The 18354-nt window shown below is 35.0% G+C and overlaps 2 protein-coding genes across 2 annotated transcripts in view; both read right to left on the reverse strand.

The window, feature by feature from the left end:
* The window catches only part of LOC131541073 (sialoadhesin-like), a 34948-nt gene extending 22006 nt beyond the window's left edge, over window positions 1-12942 (reverse strand). Inside the window, exon 1 of the mRNA XM_058776700.1 lies at window positions 12924-12942. Coding sequence (XP_058632683.1) covers window positions 12924-12942 — 19 coding nt within the window. The remainder of the gene's footprint in view (window positions 1-12923) is intronic.
* Window positions 8256-15915, reverse strand: LOC131541225 (B-cell receptor CD22-like). The gene is made up of 9 exons (XM_058776875.1): window positions 15533-15915; window positions 11714-11782; window positions 11252-11599; window positions 10910-11158; window positions 10582-10827; window positions 9425-9500; window positions 9193-9235; window positions 8966-9046; window positions 8256-8633 (listed from the first exon to the last, which is right to left on the reverse strand). Exons 2-9 carry the CDS (start codon window positions 11772-11774, stop codon window positions 8613-8615), a joined length of 1125 nt encoding a protein of 374 aa, XP_058632858.1. The 5' UTR covers window positions 11775-11782; window positions 15533-15915; the 3' UTR covers window positions 8256-8612.
* Between the last annotated feature and the right edge of the window lie 2439 nt (window positions 15916-18354).

Genomic DNA, 18354 nt, shown 5'->3' on the forward strand with positions numbered 1-18354 from the left:
AACAAACTATTTTTCCTCAAAATTAATTTAAACAACAGAGCTAAGAATGAGTTTTTAACATTGATGAATTGTCTCTTCTGGTGACTAATTTCTCTCTAACAGTAACAGTTTAAATATTTACAGTCGCTGTGGTCTTTAATTAGCACAACCACCAATAATCGCACAATGGTCAAATCGAAATAATTGCACTTGTGCAGGAAGGAGTTTGCTAAACAGTTATAATGATCAGTAAATCAATAATATAAACCACAGCAGACTGAAATAGGAGGAACACTATTCTTTTCAATTTCAACAGAGCTAAGAATGAGTATTAAAACACTTAGAGTTGTCTCTTCTGGTGATTGTTCTAGACTAATTAATGATGATTGTGCATTAGTGATGAACACCTGCTGTTACTGTGAATCACAGAGGATCAGATGTTGATGTTTTATTGGTTAAAATGATACCACCATCATGTAGATCAGTGTTTGCTTTAGTTGGGCTCTTGACCCTTGACTCCTGTGTTGATTCTCTGTAGCAATGCATGTGCTGTTGTAAGCGGAGAGATCAGTGCTTGCAGTGAGCACTTTGTTTTCATATGATGAGGTAATCATCAGGTGCTTACCTGTTTGCATCCAATATACTGTGTGTATATATATATATATATATACATACAACATTTTCATTTTTTAATTTATGTTCTGCTTTTGAATAAACAACTCTGTGAAACCACAGTAACAATGAATTTACTGCTGTAGTGTTATAGAGAAAAATTTTAAATCTAATGCATTTAAATATTTAAACTCCAGTCCTACTCAGACACACACAGACATCAAGAACCAGCGTGAATCTCAACAATGGTGACAATCAACAAAATGCTTCATGCTGCAATGCATGCTGGGTAACACTACAGTATGAATAATTATTGTCACCACTGTTGAGGATTATGATAAGTGTTCATGTCTAAAAGCCTGAGCAATATAATTCTTAATTTTTCCAATATTTAATATTACGATGGCATTTGTTTAATAGTAAACTGCAGTTCTGTAACAGCTGACGTCAGTAAATAAACCAAAGAGACACCTTCATGATGTTCATTCAAGTGACATAAAAGCCAAAAGTGTAAGCTCATCTGCTTCCTCAAGCTTTTAATTCAGCAATGTGCAAATGTTTGTTGTGTTGCAATTGCAAAAGCAATCCATTCTTAGTTACTAAAAGGGTCAAGAGCCCAAAGCAAACACTGATCTCCATGATGGTGGCATCATTTTAACCAATAAAACATCAACATCTGATTCTGTAATTCTCAATAACAGCAGGTGTTCATCACTAATGCACAATCAACATTTAATTAGTCTCTCAATATCTCTTAATTACCTCAACTCGTTGAGGTCTTGGGATTGACTCGAAACTTGCTTGTGACTTGAAAGGAATGAGTTGGTTCCTCCTCTGGTGAAATCAGCTGCTGAGTTCATGGGTGGAATAAACACATGGCAGGACTTTACTTTCTGACCCTGGATTTGACACCTCTGGTCATAAATTAATCTATTACTTTTCCTACATAATTTTTAACAGAAAAAGTGGTAAAATACCTATTTAGTCTTAGTCCTTTCCAACGATATAGTTTGTCATGATTAGATTAGGTTTAATTGTAAAATAGTGAAGTAGGTGTCCACAGGGTGGACGGTGACAGTTAAGAGGTTAAAATATTGGTTTGTATTTTTTGTATTTATTGTTTCAAGACAGACAGTTTCCTTTTAATGCATTTCTTTATGTGTTACTGTGCTGCAATTTAAATGTTGTTGCACTAGATGTACATGTTTGACCTGTGCATTTTGTTTTATTATTCTCAACAAAACTCCTGCATATCATTAGAAAAAAATAAATAAATTTAAAAAAACTTTATTACTTTTTACTGTTACTCAAGTATGTTTTGCCAGATACTTGTACTTATGAGTAAAAATTTGGACTTTTACACATCTGCAGGTGATCTGGAAGATATATATGTTTTATATATATATATATATATATATATATATATATATATATATATATATATATATATTGTTGTGCAACTGAAGACAACTTCACAGATGCATCTGCTTCAAACAAGTAATTATCATTTCATACCGTAACATTATCATACATGATGCAGTTCAACATGATACAAGAGCCTAGTGAGACTGTTTTCTTGATTAAACAAAATTATATGTGTGTTGACTACTTTAAAGTTGGTTTCATATTCACACATTGACTGCATTCATGACAATTGAGCAAATAGTGTTAACTACATTGACATTATTAAGTAAGTATGACATTACAACAATACTTCATTTTGATGATTGTGAAAAAAATGTGTATGTTGACAATGATGTCGCTGATTAAATTTGCAAATAACTTTGTGCACATATAATTAGAAAGTTATCCAATGAATGTGTGAATATAAAAACTATACCCAAGTGAATAAATGCTCACATCCGTCAGAGATGCTGCTCCACCAAACTGTGCATAATTGTTTTAACACAACTACCATATCAGTGAACATAATTATTTAAATAATGAGACACAACGAGATGTATATAAGTTGTTTGTTCAAACAGCTTGTAAACATTAGCAATATAAATAAAATTGAGTAATTCTATATTTCAGTCAACAATTTGATCTCACATGTCACCATGATCTCTGATACTGTGATGTCACAATGTGACAGTGAGCTAAAGTGTAATCAGCACTGTGCTCATACTAATGTGAGTCAGTGCATGTAGACTATACCAGCATGCATTGCAGCATGAAACTTTTTTGTCACCATTGTTGAGATTCATACACTGATTCTTGATGTTTCTTTGTGTTTAAATGACAGAGTGTTAATAATGTTTGTGTCTTATGCTTTATAATTCTCCATAAATGATTTGAAATGACGTGACTCAGAATTTGTGCTCTGCAATTAACCCATAAGTGACCCACAGTCAGCCATTATGTTGCAGTAGCAGTTGGGGTTCTGTACCTTGCTTCTCAGTCATTATGATAGAGCTGTGCATCTCTCTATACAATCCTTGCCTGAGACAAAGCAACCTTTGGATTAAGAGCCTGACTCTAACCATTAGGCCACAACTTCCCAAGACTGCATATGGAATCTAGGTGATGACTGTGTTGTTATCATCAATAACAAACCAATATCACCTGGTTGCAGTCTCTTTGGGTTTCCTTGCCATAACAATGCTTACAAACACAGTTACAGCAGCCCCAAAATATAATGTTAAAGTAAGGGTCAAAACTAAAGCAAACACTAATCACTATGATGGTGACATCAAACAAAACAATAAAACATCATGAGTGAATAATATGAAGCTGTGGTTGTTTATTTAAGTTGATTTTCGAAGGCTGTGTCTGGAAGTCAGTTGTATGTTTAGAAGGTTCTTATAACAGAAATCTGTTAACTGTGCACTCATGAGCTCATCATGACACTGTGATATCTCTGTGATAGTGTTGAGAAACAGGAAGTAGAATGTCAGTGACTGATATTTGAATCCTCTCAACCTGCTCAACATTTGAATTCAATGAGCTCATATTACTCACACTGTGAGATCACCGTATGAGAATAATGTGATGTCACTGTGATCATCGCTGATCTCAGTGTTGACTGGGTACTCAATAAAATTGATCTGTTTTAGATTCATCCTATATATTGAGTAAATCTAAATTTTACAGCTATGACAAACTAAAAGAAATTAAGTAATGTCTACCTAATATTTTCATTAAATTACATAACTAATTACTTATAAAAATTGAGTAACATTAACTCTATTGTTAGTACAGTTCATCACTGTAAAACAGTTAGGGTAACAAACCGTTTGAGTAAACTGATTGCCTTAAAACATTTAAGTTTTAAAACTAACAATTATGAGTGCTGAACTTATTTCAGTCAGACATCTAGAACATCTTATTGAGAATTAACTAAGGTTTAGATGTTGATTTATTGTTTCAATTGAAAACCAGAGATCAGTGTCTGCTTTAGTTGGGCTCTTGACCCTTGACTTATGTGTTAGATGGGTTTTTTTTCTTTGGTTGTTGTAACCATGTGTTCCTCGTTTCATATTAACTCAAACAGAGAAATGATCTGTAGTTGGTTGTCATATTTATAATGACAATCATCTATAAGTGAACTGATTTTGATACGTACTGGTTATGTGTCCAATCTCTGGTTAAATGAATGTTGCATTGACTACAGTAAAAGTGTTTGTTACAGTCAGTTAACAAAGGGTTTCTAAACAGTTTGTCCACAAAAGTTTCACATGCATGTGGTAAAGTACAACAAAGAGCTCATCACTATCAACTCTACAGTTACTGTCTTTAAATAAAGCAGCAGAACATCAGTTTGCGGCTCATCATTGACTGAAGCACAGGCTCTACTCTCCACAATGGTGATCCACAACCAATTAGATCTCTCTTGTGCAAAATAATACAGTTCAGTTAAACATTTACTCTCCTTATAGATAACACCTGCTGTTAACAAGCAGAATCACTGAATGAGAGAAACAAGAACACAACTGACTTCACAGCCATGAACTCAACTGAATTCATTAAATCTCTCAGATCTGATTAAACAACTCCACAAACAGCATTACCAACTTTTGACTTTATTTCTGTCATATGTCTATAAAAATATTTGAATTAACAGAAGTTTAGTTGTTTTATTGAAAACGTGTTTGACCTCACCATTGTGGCGGTCAGGGTTTGCTTTAGTTGGGCTCTTGATCATCAAATTTTAATCTTAGCTTTTTCTGCTGTTGTAACTGTGTTTGTAGAGCACATTTGTTATGAAAAAAAAAAAAAACAGAAAAAACTGTGTGTGCTTTTGATTGATTGTTGACAATGATATGATCATTATCAGTGGCTGACTCACTGATCTCATTCAGAGGCTGATCTTTAAAGACAAGTTGTGGATATCTTCTTTTTTGTGTGTGTGTGTGTGTGTGTACAGCTGCTGTGTGACCCTGCATGAGATGACTTAGCTACAAAATAATAAAATACAAAACTTTTAGTACTACCAGCTAGACACACACAGACATCAAGAGTCAGCGTATGAATCTCAACAACGGTGACAATCAACAAAAAATAAACAGATCAACTCTGAACATCACAAAACATGCTACTAAACTCAACAAAAAAATAAAAATGAAAGCACATAGTAAATTAAAGACAATAAATTGGACAATTCAGCGGCATAATTTATTGTTATTTATTCAATGATACTGGATTCATGGGTGAGTTTTGTACTGTGCTGGTACCGTTGTTGAGATTCATACACTGATTCTTGATGTCTGTGTGTGTCTAGTTGTTAGTACTAAAAGTTTGTGCATAGACATTTTTAAGTCATTTCAGTAGCAGTTGTCATCTCATTCAGGGTGTATAGCAGCTATACATCAAACTAACAAATAAAAAAAATCCAACATGTCTTTAAAGATCAGCCTCTGATTGAGATCAGTGAATCAAGCCACTGATAATGATCACATCATTTATCAACAGTCAATCAAAAAAGCAAAAACACACATTTTTCTGGACACTATAACAAATGCGCTTTACAAACACAGTTACAGCAGCCAGAAAAAACTAAGATTAAAATTTGATGGTCAAGAGTCCCTAGCAAAAAGCACAATGGTGAGGTCACTAAACGTTCAATAACAATAAACTTCTAATTCTCAATTATTTTTATAGACATGTGACAGAAATAAAGTCAGATTGTAATGTGTGAAGCTGTGCTGTTTGGAGTTGTTTTCAGATCAGAGATTTAATGATGTCTTGTATTTTCATCTAAGGCTGTGGCTGAAGTCAGTTGGTTCTTGTTTCTCTTTCATTCAGTGATTCTGCTTGTTAAGACATATCACATGTATTTTATCATAGAAATACATTATCATTCTGTTGCAAAAAAGTTTGAATGCAGATGATGTGGATGACAATAAAATAAAAATATAAAATATGTTGGAATGAAATAATATCTTCTTGTAATAGTGCAATATGCCTGTATGTATATATATACACACACACATACAGGCACGTGCACACATAGACATCAAGGGCTTGAGCACCAAGATTTCTAACTCAAGAGAAAGTGCCTTTTTTTCTAGATTTTTATTTATTTATATATTGGGTTTTCTAATTCTGAACATATTGTGGGTTGGGTCAGGAAGTGTTGAGACTCAAGTGTCGAGTTCTCTCTGCAACACAACACACATTGATCAGCTCATACACATCACAGACAGACAAACAGCCGCAGAAGTGCAGCCCTCCGTGCCTTTTCAGTTGTGTTTGTATTGGAGTGTGTCTGATGAACAAAGCTAACTACACTGTCAAATTGACTGAAGCACAGGCTCTGTACCACAATGACCCACAAAACTAAATTAGATCTCTCTTGTCCAAAATAATACAGTTCAGTTAAATATTTACTCTCCTTATAGATAACACCTGCTGTTAATAATATATAATTAACATCAAACAAACATTATAATTCTGTTTTCAGTGATTAAGGATTAAATGAAAAGACACTATGTATATGGCCAGTGAACAAAAGAAGTAGAAAGCATGCTTCTTTTGTAGCGTCTGCTTCCGTGGTGACTCATTGATTCTTAGCTCTGTTAAGAATGTCTTAAGACATTAACATTCTTAAGACATGTTTGTTCACAGACTTGTTGTTCTATAGTAACATCATGAACTGTGACTACCCAGGTGAAAAACAAGTGCACTTCCATAATGTACTTAAAGTGCTCTATTTTTGCGCACTAATTTTGTACTTAACCCCTTAACTGTCACCCACAGTTTTGAACAGAGACATTATAGTGCACTATCCAAACTTAATTTTTTATAATTCATGAATGAAAATATTTTGTAACATGATTTTAATACACTAAAAACGGTTATTTAGTACTTCTTAAGATAAACTTAAGATCATCTAAGTGTACCCAACTGTGCTATTTTGAGACACCATTAATATGAACTAAAATGCACTTTTAACATACTATCTCTGTATGAAAAAAAGAAAAGAAAAAAAAAAGCATTTAGTTAACACTTGTAGTACACTTGAACTGTCTTTCATACACTAGAACACTCAAGTGCACTTGTTTTTCACCTGGGTATGCCAAGGATGCCATGTGATGAAAAACAGGCTTTCATGTAAAGATACTGTATAAGCATGCACTGCTCGCTGGTGTGGCTTTGGGAATCACTGCTTTAAAGGTACTTTCCACTTGAGGAATTCAACACATGCAAGATCCTCTGTGCAGATTAAGTCGTCTTAATGACAAAAGACAAAAATCATGATGATCAACATTGTAGTATGCGATACAATAGAACCAATGGTCTGAATTATTTTAGGAAAGGTCCACCTCATATTTCATAAAAGTTCACCAATTTTTGATCCACAGACCAAAATGAGATATTGAGGTTTGCATGCACAAATGTATAAGCAAAATTTACCACAAAGACGGTCAATCTGGTTAAACTAAATACATTTTAGTTACAAAAATAAAAAGGTAGTGAAAAAAACCCCCCAAAAAAACAACTAATTAAAATTCTTATTACTGCAAATGATCTATTTTATATATTATTGCACATCATTTCTTTCTTTACAGATTGCAGCAATGGTTGTTTCCATGATCCTCTACATGAATGTAGGAAAATAAGACCAGGACTGACTACAGACGGCTCTGTTTACATCACTGTTTACTGTAAAATGTAACTATTAAATATTTGAACTAGAGTTATGTAAATACTATATCTGCTCAGTATGAACGACATTTGCACTAAAATCTTTGATTTTGTTTTTTTGTTCTCTTTTAAACTATTTGTTTCCCTTTTATCCCCAAATAAAATAACATTTTTACTCTGTGCTCAGCGTACTAATATATGAGCCTGACTTGTGGACTTCATGTTCTCAAAAAAAAAATAATAATAATAACTCTTGTGCATATGATCTTGTGAACTTACAGCAGTTGCCATGCATGGTATCACAGAAACATTTGTATTTTAGAAAGAAAGTTAATTATGCTGCTTTGGAATAATGTCACCAGCAGGTGGTGCAAAGAACACGCAAATATGGCATCTTCAATGAGACAAACCAGGGGTGCATTCCCAAAATAATTGTTAGCTGGTAGCAAGTTCCATTGAACTCTATTGGTAAAGACAGAAGTAGCAACCATAGTTGCTTTTAGGAAATGCACCTCAGATTAGTACCAACTAACCAGTAAACAGTACTGTAGGTCATAGTACAGTACAATGTATGTACTTCTAACAATCTCTTAATGTACTGTATTGCTATTTATGCTGTTATACTGAGGAATTGAATGACAGAAGATTGCAAACTATTGTGGTCAGATCTTTCAGATCAGATCTTTATTTTCTGCCTTGAAAACACAAACAATGTAATAAGGTTAAAAAAAAAAAAGCATCTGAAAACATTTAAATGAAGCAAACAAAATATAAAATACAAACTGTAAAAAAAAAAAAAAAAAAAAAAACAGACTTACAATAACATATACTTGTATATAAACTTTCAGAGCTTTTCAGGGCTCCTCCACATACTTTCGCTCCACACATAAGAGATACAAAAATGCTATAAAATGTTTCACCAGGTTTCCCAAACACTATGGTCTCTTCTTATCAAGCTGAAAGAAGACAGGTTAATAAAAAAACATTAATAAATAATACTCTTCAAATTGTGTATGGAATCACTTAGTTATACAATGCCTTTGTTATTTAATCTTTAACAGTAAATTATATTCTTTGTATCATCCGCAGACTAGTGTGTTGACCAATCACTGCTAAGCCCTGCCCCCCTGAGCTAATGGTGCTTTATCTGAAAACTTTTTATGCTTGTTCTCTGTTGTTTAAAATGACAATATATTTAGTCAATAGACATTTCATATTCTCACACTGACATTGAAGAGGATTTAATTCATGAGGAGATTTTAGTATTTTGTAAATCAGCAAAACGTACCCCTACATTCTCATAAACAGGTTCATTCATCTTAGCATCACAAGCTTCATGTTTGTCATGATGACTTCTGGAATGATTCATCTTTGACATGGAATAAAAGCACAATCGAGATTAAAAAAAAAATAAAAATACTGATGAACAATTATAAATTCACAACTACATTCAGGCATTCAGTGCTTGATTTATTGACCTGATCGGTACACTAGATAGCCAAACACATTTCTCACCTGAGACTCCTGAGTGTCATTTCTCTTTTTCATCCTGCTCCTCCTTAAAGATATTGAGTATGATCATTTTTAGCTGAAACTCTGTTTGTCTAAACTGTTCAATAACATTTAGTATTTCTGATCAGATCAGTCTTCAAATCAGTCTGTCAACAAATCTTTCCTCTACACTGGATATTTCAAAAAAAAATAAAGACATTGCTCTGTTTGTGATCAAATACTACACACATCTTACCAAATCAGCGCCATTGCGATGATAGCTGCTGCTACACAAACCATTCCAATGGATATGTATAATATCACCAGACGTCCTACAACAGAGACAAACAAGTAAAACACATAACTCAGTCAACAATTTGATCTCACAGTGATGTCACCATGATCTCCCAGGATACTCGTGATGAGGTCACAATGTGAGGTAACAGTGAGCTAAAAGTGTAACCTCACAGCGCCCTCACTGTGTGCTCATACTATGGTCACAATGTGAGGTCAAAGTGCACTCACTGCACAGAGATACCCAGCATGCATTGCAGCATGAAGCTTTTGATTGTCACCATTGTTGAGATTCATACACCGATTATTGATGTCTCTCTTTGTTTTTAATTGACACCATAGTTCAAAATGTTTGTGACTTATGCTTTTAAAGTAATTCATAAATTATTACACAGTTTGACTCTAAAAGCTATTATAATTAAAACATTCAGATTAATAACACAAAGACTGCATACTGAATATAGGTGATGATTTTGATGTTAACAACAAATCTCTTTTTGCCATAACAAATGTGCTTAACAAACAGTGACAGCAGCCTCAGAAAAACAATGTTATAAAGTCAAGGGTCAAGAGCCCAACTAAAGCAAACACTAATCACTTTGATGGTAACAACAAACGAAACAATAAAACATCTAATTCTCAATAAACACTTTTGTAGATATCATAAATAAAGTCAGTCTGGTTAGTAATGAGTGGAGCAGGTGATGCTGTTTGAGGAGTTGTTTAATCTTTCTCTGCTGAGATCATGAGAGATTTAATGTATTCTTTTATTTCAGTTGATTTCATCGAAGGCTGTGTCTGGAAGTCAGTTGTATGTTCGGAGAAGGTTCTTATAACAGAAATCTGTTAGCTGGGCGTGCACTCATGAGCTCATCATGTGAGAGCACTGTGATATCTCTGTGATAGTGTTGAGAAACAGGAAGTAGAATGTCCCCCGGTGACTGATATTTGAACTGCCTCCTCTCAACCTGCTCAACATTTTGAGTTCACAATGAGCTCAATATTACTCACACTGTGAGGATCACCGTATGAGAATGGTGTGATGTCACGTGTTGACTGGGTAACAGATTATTTTGATTCACTTTAGAAGGAGCAATGTAAGTAAATGAGCTGTTCTACCTTTAACAGTGACAGTAACAGAGTCTGATCTCTGAGATCCATGTTGATTGTGAGCCTCACAGTAGAAGCGTCCACTCTGTAGAGCACTGAAACTCTGTCCAGATCCAACAGCTGAGCTTTGATCCTCCTTAAACCAGCTGATTTCTGCAGGTGGGTTTGAATCACTGCTGCAGATCAGAGTCACTGAATCACCCTCCACTATTTCACCAGATGGACTGATGGACACTGAGACATTCCGGGGTGGGTCTAAAACAGACAAAAATCAAGTGTATCATTACAAACATAGACTCAACCATTCAAAAAAAAAAAAAAAGGAATCTGTACTCACACGTGACACTGAGATAAACAGCAGGAGAGATGTAAATGTGTCCATGTAGAGCACAGCTATATCTGCCTGCATCCTCTCTTCTGACTGACTGCAGCAGGAGTTGATTGTTTCTGTCTCTTCTCTCAGTTAATGGCTGTGAGTTTCTGTACCAGATGAATGTTGCTCCGTCAGTCAGAGCGCAGCTGCTTTTACATGTCAGACGGACTGAATCTCCCTCTGTCACTCTCTCAGGAGACTCCACCTGAAGATCTGAACACAACACACACATTATATCTAGTGCTGCTGTCATACACTGGTTATTATTCAACATAATGCACAGAAGAAGAGTGAAATGAAAGTCACCTGTGACAGTAAGAGTCACTCCTGGTTTACCAATCCATCTTCCTTTTGTTACATTTGTAGTGAATCTGAAACAGTACTCGTGTGAATCCTTCTGTGTCACATGACTCAGTCTGATGGTGCAGTTCTGCTGTTTATCTCCCAGATACTGAAGCCTCTGACTGTATTCAGGATTCTCAGACAGATCTGGATACTCTTCACCCACTTTTACAGGGTTTTTGGTCCAGAACACTTTCATGATCTGATGTCCAGTAGGGTATGTATAAGTGCAGTTCATTATCACTGATGAGTTCTTTAGTGCACAGATGTGTGAATGACTGTAACTCACACCCCAACCAGTACCAGAAACCCCTGAAACACACAATTCATATAGAAACAAATAGCAACAGCTTGTGCAAAAATGAAGTTGGTGGGAAAACTGCATGCAAATCTCTTGATTGTTTCTGAAATGCTGCAGAAACTCACCGTGAATCATGAGCATAAAGATCAGAGGAAGATGAGGAGCCATTCTGACTGACATCATCATAGCAACACCTACAACAAATGCACAGTGCCTTATAAATCAGCGGTTTGTTTTAAACTCTCATTGTAATATTTTATAGGACAATGCCTTATAAACTTTATAGTTGCTGGTGCATGAAAAGTTCTTCCGTATATAATGTCATTAATGCCTCGCCAGACTCATTGGTATGGGTTAAAAAAAAAAAAAAAACTATGAGGTTAACATACTGTAGTTAAGAATGTATGAACTAAAGATATCTTTCTCTTTCTGTAAAGTGTGAATCAAGCACCATCTATAACACAGAGACTCGCAAGTAAACACAGAAAGAGAATAAAATACCAGCTCTAGATCTTAAACACAGTAAATACACACACAATCATGTTCTGTTCATTGGTCAGGCAGTCAACATTTACAATTTCTCTCTTAAACCTAAAAAACAAGCCACTTTCATGCAACCACTCAAAAACAGAAAACAAAAAAAAAACAAAAAAACAAGCTGATACACAGTAAAACCTCCAGTGTAAATCAACACTCCCAGTGTATATATAATCCACACTCATAGTGTTAAAAAAGTAACACTGAAGCAGTGTTAAAGTTAATGAGATAATTAGTTTAGTAATTGAATGATGATTGAGCATTAATGAAGAACACCTGCTGTTAACAAACTGAACCATTGAAAAAAAGAGACGAAACGAGCAGAAAAACAAGATCTACAACTGACTTCAACCACGGCCTTAAATGAAATCAACACAAGATAAAAGAAGACATTAAATCTCTCAAGATCTCAGCAGAGGATGATTAAACAACTCCACAAACAGTATCACCTGCTTCACACGTTACTAACCAGATTGACTTTAGATGTTGATGTTTTAGTTTTGTTTGAATTACCATTATCGATAATACTAGGTGATTTCTGCCAACATGCAAAACCACTTCCTAAGTTTTGAACCTAGTTATTGAAAACTGATACATGTGAATGAATGAGGCATTTATATAGCGCTTTATATAGCGCTTATATATGTGACAACTAGCCCCAGTCAAGCATGCACACATACACACACACACACACACACACACACACACACACACACACACACACACACACACACACACACAAAACAAGATATTTGATGATAATCAGCCTACAGAATGATTATAAAATCATGTTCTTACCCGTTTCACCAAAACTCATGACCAGTGACAGCACTAGAAATGATCAGGAAGAAACCAGTAATGGGGTTTTGATGTTGTCAACACCTTATATTTTAGCAGGAGGATATGAAACTTAACAGCATATAGCAGAAGAGGTTTATCAAGGAAACTGAGTGTCATCAGAGATACATCAGACTTAAGTCAAGAAATAAAACTTCAACTGAAAAAAAACATAAGTCTCTAGAGACGTTCCTCGTAATGTTTTCAGTTATTTATCTGTTCCTGGGGAACTAAGAAAATAATGGCTTGATTTTGCATTTGATATATTTTGCACTAAGTGGCACTAATAGAAAATAACCCTTACGAAAAAGTAGTTTATTCAAGTGTGCTATTAGTATACTTCTTTTAAACTAAAAAAAAAAAATAATAGGAAAGTATACTTTTAGTCTACTTTTTAATGTACTTCTCAGAAATATACTTACAATTACAATTAAGTATACTTGACTTATACTTCAAAAAAGTCTAAATATATCATATTTAGCTATACTTGTGCTCTGAGAATCCGTGTTTTCATTGTTATATGGTAGGTGGCACTAGTACACATCTTTTCCAAAAACAAAACACAAGTGAAGAAGAAAAAGAAACAACAGATACTCCCATATGCAATCTAACACGATTGTCTGACATAAAACAGCATCAAAACTGTGTAAAGTTATGGAATAAAATGTCGTCCAATGAAGAGGTAATAATGACTGTCAAGCTTTGGGGTGTTGATCGACTCCATCTATGTTTTGATTATCATTCTGAATCCAATTCATAGTGTTTTTTTTCATCTTTTTGTTCAAAATATTGTTTATTTCTTTATTTTCATTTATGAAATGTACTCACATTCAAGTGTTTAAAAAAGAATGCATGAAGCTAGAATAAAATGATTTTGTTTACAAGCATATACCCTGCCCAGTCAACACGTGAGATCACGCGACGATCACAGTGACATCATCACCATACTCACCGTGTGAGTAATATGTGAGCTCATTGTGAGTTCAAAATATTGCACGAGGTGGGGATTTCTTATTTCTGTCAGACATCTACAAAAGCGCTTATTGAGAATTAACAGAGATTTAGATGATGATGTTTTATTGTTTTGTTTGACATTACCATCAATGTAAGTAGTGTTTGGGGCTCTTGACACTTGACTTTATAACATTATGTTTTTGGGGGCTGCTGTAACTGTTTGTAAAGCACTTTTCTTATGGAAAGGATTAACGAGACTGCAACCAGGTGATACTGGTTTATTACTGATGATAACAGCACAAACATTATCTAGATTCAGTATGCAGTGTTTGTGAGGAATTATAACCTAAACTTTTTAATAATAATAGCTCTGCAAGTATACATTATAGGACCCAGCAGTGTCACAATCATTTATGAAGCATTTTAAAAACATGATTAGACACAAACATTTTGAACTATTGTGTCGTTTATACACAAAGAGAGACATCAAGAATCAGTGTATGAATCTCAGCAATGGTGACAATCAAAAGCTTCATGCTGCAATGCATGCTGGGTACTTAGTCTCTGTGCAGTGAGTGCACTTTGACCTCACATTAGTATGAGCACACAGTGAGGGCACTGTGAGGTTACACTTTTAGCTCACTGTTACCTCACATTGTGACCTCATCATGAGTATCCCGTGAGATCATGGTGACATCACTGTGAGATCAAATTGTTGACTGGGTGTTCTTTCTTTTGATGTTTTGCATGTTCATATATTCATATAACGAAATATATACAAATACCTAAATAGGGACATAGTAGTATACTTAAAGTATGATGTAAAGTTCACTTAAAGAAAACTTACGAGTGTACTTGCAGTTTAAAGGGGTCATATAATGCCATTTTTGTACAAGCTAATATGATTCTTTAGGGTCTAAATTGAAAGTTTGTAATATACTTTAATTAAAAATTCTCATTAGTATTGTAAGAAAACACTCATTTTACCTGCTCAAAACAGCTCTGTTTTCAGCACACGGTTTTAGTGCGTGTGTTTTAAATGCTAATGAGCTTTGCTCGCCCGCCCTCTGTTCTGTGGGGCGTTTTTGACACAACACAGGTGGAGTGTTGCCTTGACAACAGTTGAGGGTAAGATGTGCTTGCCTATACAAAAGTAAATATGTGATCAGATAACATAACTTATTCTGGCATAATATTGAAAAACATCAATTAGAGTATTTATAGGCTTGGATCATATGCATTTGCAGGATGTAAACAGTATTTTGCAGGTATTGTGTTACCATTAATTTTCATGCAGTTATAACTGTTTTTTATTTATTTACATTTTTACATTACTTCTTAACAGACACCGTTATAAACCATCTACAAAAGTAAGCTTAGTGTAGTGTTATAATGTTAACTTTAATATCTGCGTACACAGTTTGTAATAACACAATAACCATAACGTTTTGTTCATTATAAACGTGGGATTATTAAGTATATTGAGAACGTCGTAAATAGAAAACATGCATGTACCCTGAATGTAAACATTAGCCACATACATCGTGAAGCCTGCAAGCGATTTGCAAAGATTAATATAAAGATTAATATAGAGGTTAATTAAACGTTACACTCACTTCTTCTGAGCGGGGTTAAGTTGGTTTTGTTTTCGATATTCGTGACACATTCAGCGATAAACGCCAATAACTTCAAAACGACTTGCCCTAAAAAAGTCTAAATGGCGTGACCGACAAAAGGGCAAAGCTGATCATGTTTCACAGCCTTCTTTTTCAGTATTTTCGCTCTATATAATAAGCACTGTCCCGCACAAGCCGCGCAATGTGCATTAAGCCGGGAAAGCTCGCTCTCAGCGGAGCTTTCAGTAAGGGACCGTGGGGAAAGTGCACGTTTTCTTCGTTTTTTGCTATAGCTCAGTGGGCGCTGTTTTTGTAATAGCTTCGTAGTTAAAGGGCCTATAGACATGAGAACAGTGTCAATCAATAGAGGGGGACAGTGGACATCTTTCACAACCTTTCATTTTACCCCTAGTGGCTGATTACGGAATTGCATGTCCAAAATTAACCTTCTTTTTGTAATAACTTTAGTCAGCAGAAAGATAGTGACATGAGACCAGTGTCAATCAATAGAGGGGGACAGTGGACATCTTTCACAACCTTTCATTTTACCCCTAGTGGCTGATTACGGAATTGCATGTCCAAAATTAACCTTCTTTTTGTAATAACTTTAGTCAGCAGAAAGATAGTGACATGAGACCAGTGTCAATCAATAGAGGGGACAGTGGACATCTTTCACAACCTTTCATTTTACCCCTAGTGGCTGATTAGGAATTGCATGTCCAAAATTAACATTCTTTTGTAATAACTTTTACATCAGGAGACAGAGACATGAGAACAGTGTCAATCAATAGAGGGGACAGTGGACATCTTTCACAACCTTTCATTTTACCCCTAGTGGCTGATTAGAATTGCATGTCCAAAATTAACATTCTTTTGTAATAACTTTTACATCAGGAGACAGAGACATGAGACCAGTGTCAATCAATAGAGGGGACAGTGGACATCTTTCACAACCTTCCATTTTACCCCTAGTGGCTGATTACGAGAATTGCATGTCAAAATTAACCTTCTTTTGTAATAACTTGGTCAGCAGGAAGATAGAGAAATGAGAATAGTGTCAATCAATAGAGGGGACAGTGGACATCTTTCACAACCTTTCATTTTACCCCTAGTGGCTGATTAGGAATTGCATGTCCAAAATTAACATTCTTTTGTAATAACTTTTACATCAGGAGACAGAGACATGAGACCAGTGTCAATCAATAGAGGGGACAGTGGACATCTTTCACAACCTTCATTTTACCCCTAGTGGCTGATTAGAGAATTGCATGTCAAAATTAACATTCTTTTGTAATAACTTGGTCAGCAGGAAGATAGAGACATGAGACCAGTGTCAATCAATAGAGGGGGACAGTGGACATCTTTCACAACCTTTCATTTTACCCCTAGTGGCTGATTACGGAATTGCATGTCAAAATTAACATTCTTTTTGTAATAACTTTGGTCAGCAGGAAGATAGAGACATGAGAACAGTGTCAATCAATAGACGGGGACAGTGGACATTTTTCACAACCTTCCATTTTACCCCTAGTGGCTGATTAGAGAATTGCATGTCAAAATTAACATTCTTTTTGTAATAACTTGGTCAGCAGGAAGATAGAGAAATGAGAATAGTGTCAATCAATAGAGGGGGACAGCAAAAGACAGACCAAAATATTAATCATTTTGAAAACATAAATACATGCAATAAACTGCCATTATACTACAGGGCTGTTACATCTTGAATCTGACTGGTTGATGAACATTGTAAGGTGTACAAGTTATCATCTTTACTGCATTACATATCCATTAGACTACGCCAAATGATTTCAGTATTTCAGGTCCTTAGGCTACATAAAACAAGTCAGCTATAAATTTTGCTACATTAAATGGAATGAGATGATGCAACATTACAAATCAAAATGACAACATGCAAGAGATTTTCTTTTGTTAAATTTAAACTGACATTTCGTTTTCCAGTTGTAAAGGTTAAAAAAAGCTTAAAATGACAAACAGTATTGTTTGGTTGGATTTGAGTCCGACTTGGCCAATTTTTTACTCTGACTTGAGTGGTGAAATACTCTGATTCGACTCCGCTTGTCTACCTAGTCATCATCAATATTGTCACCAGATATGTACAATACCACTGGGATCTACTGAACAAAAAATGAAAATACTATTTTGAAATAAGGTCTTACGTGTAAGTCGATTTTAACACACACCGGTATTATGGGGATATTCATAGGTATACATTCCAAGCTGTATATTATGCCCCACTACATTACATTAACCCTACCTTTCTACCCAAATATAAAATTTTCAGAAAATATAAATCTGTATGATTAATATGCTTGTTTCCTAATAGGGACAAAAAAAAATTCAAAAAAAGTAAAAATTGTAATATCTGTTGGGACATTTCGACCCCATAACTAGGGGAATACCAGTATAACACATTACACACACTGTAACTGGACAAACAAGATGAGAGACGTGCAGATCCATTTGCAAGTTTTATTAGAGGGAGATGTGGTCAAAAACACAGGCCGGGTCTAAACATAAGCAAGCAGGTATAGCATATGCGAGACACAAGAATAATCCAAACCAAGCATGAGTCAGTAGACAGTGAACGTTATTCTGAGGGCTTGACAAGAGGGGTAATCCAAGAAAACAAGCAATAATCCAGGCGAGGAACGGCAAATCAATTGTTAATTCAAAACAGGCACAGGAATTTATACACAGGCAGGAATCAGGAAACGGGCAATAAGAAGACTAGACTAAATTAAGAACTGAGACTAGGAACTAAGACAGGGAAAACTAGAAAGGACTCCGTAAAACAGCTATCA

The sequence above is a fragment of the Onychostoma macrolepis genome, chromosome 01 (assembly GCF_012432095.1).
Source record: "Onychostoma macrolepis isolate SWU-2019 chromosome 01, ASM1243209v1, whole genome shotgun sequence".
Taxonomy (NCBI): Eukaryota; Metazoa; Chordata; class Actinopteri; order Cypriniformes; family Cyprinidae; genus Onychostoma; species Onychostoma macrolepis.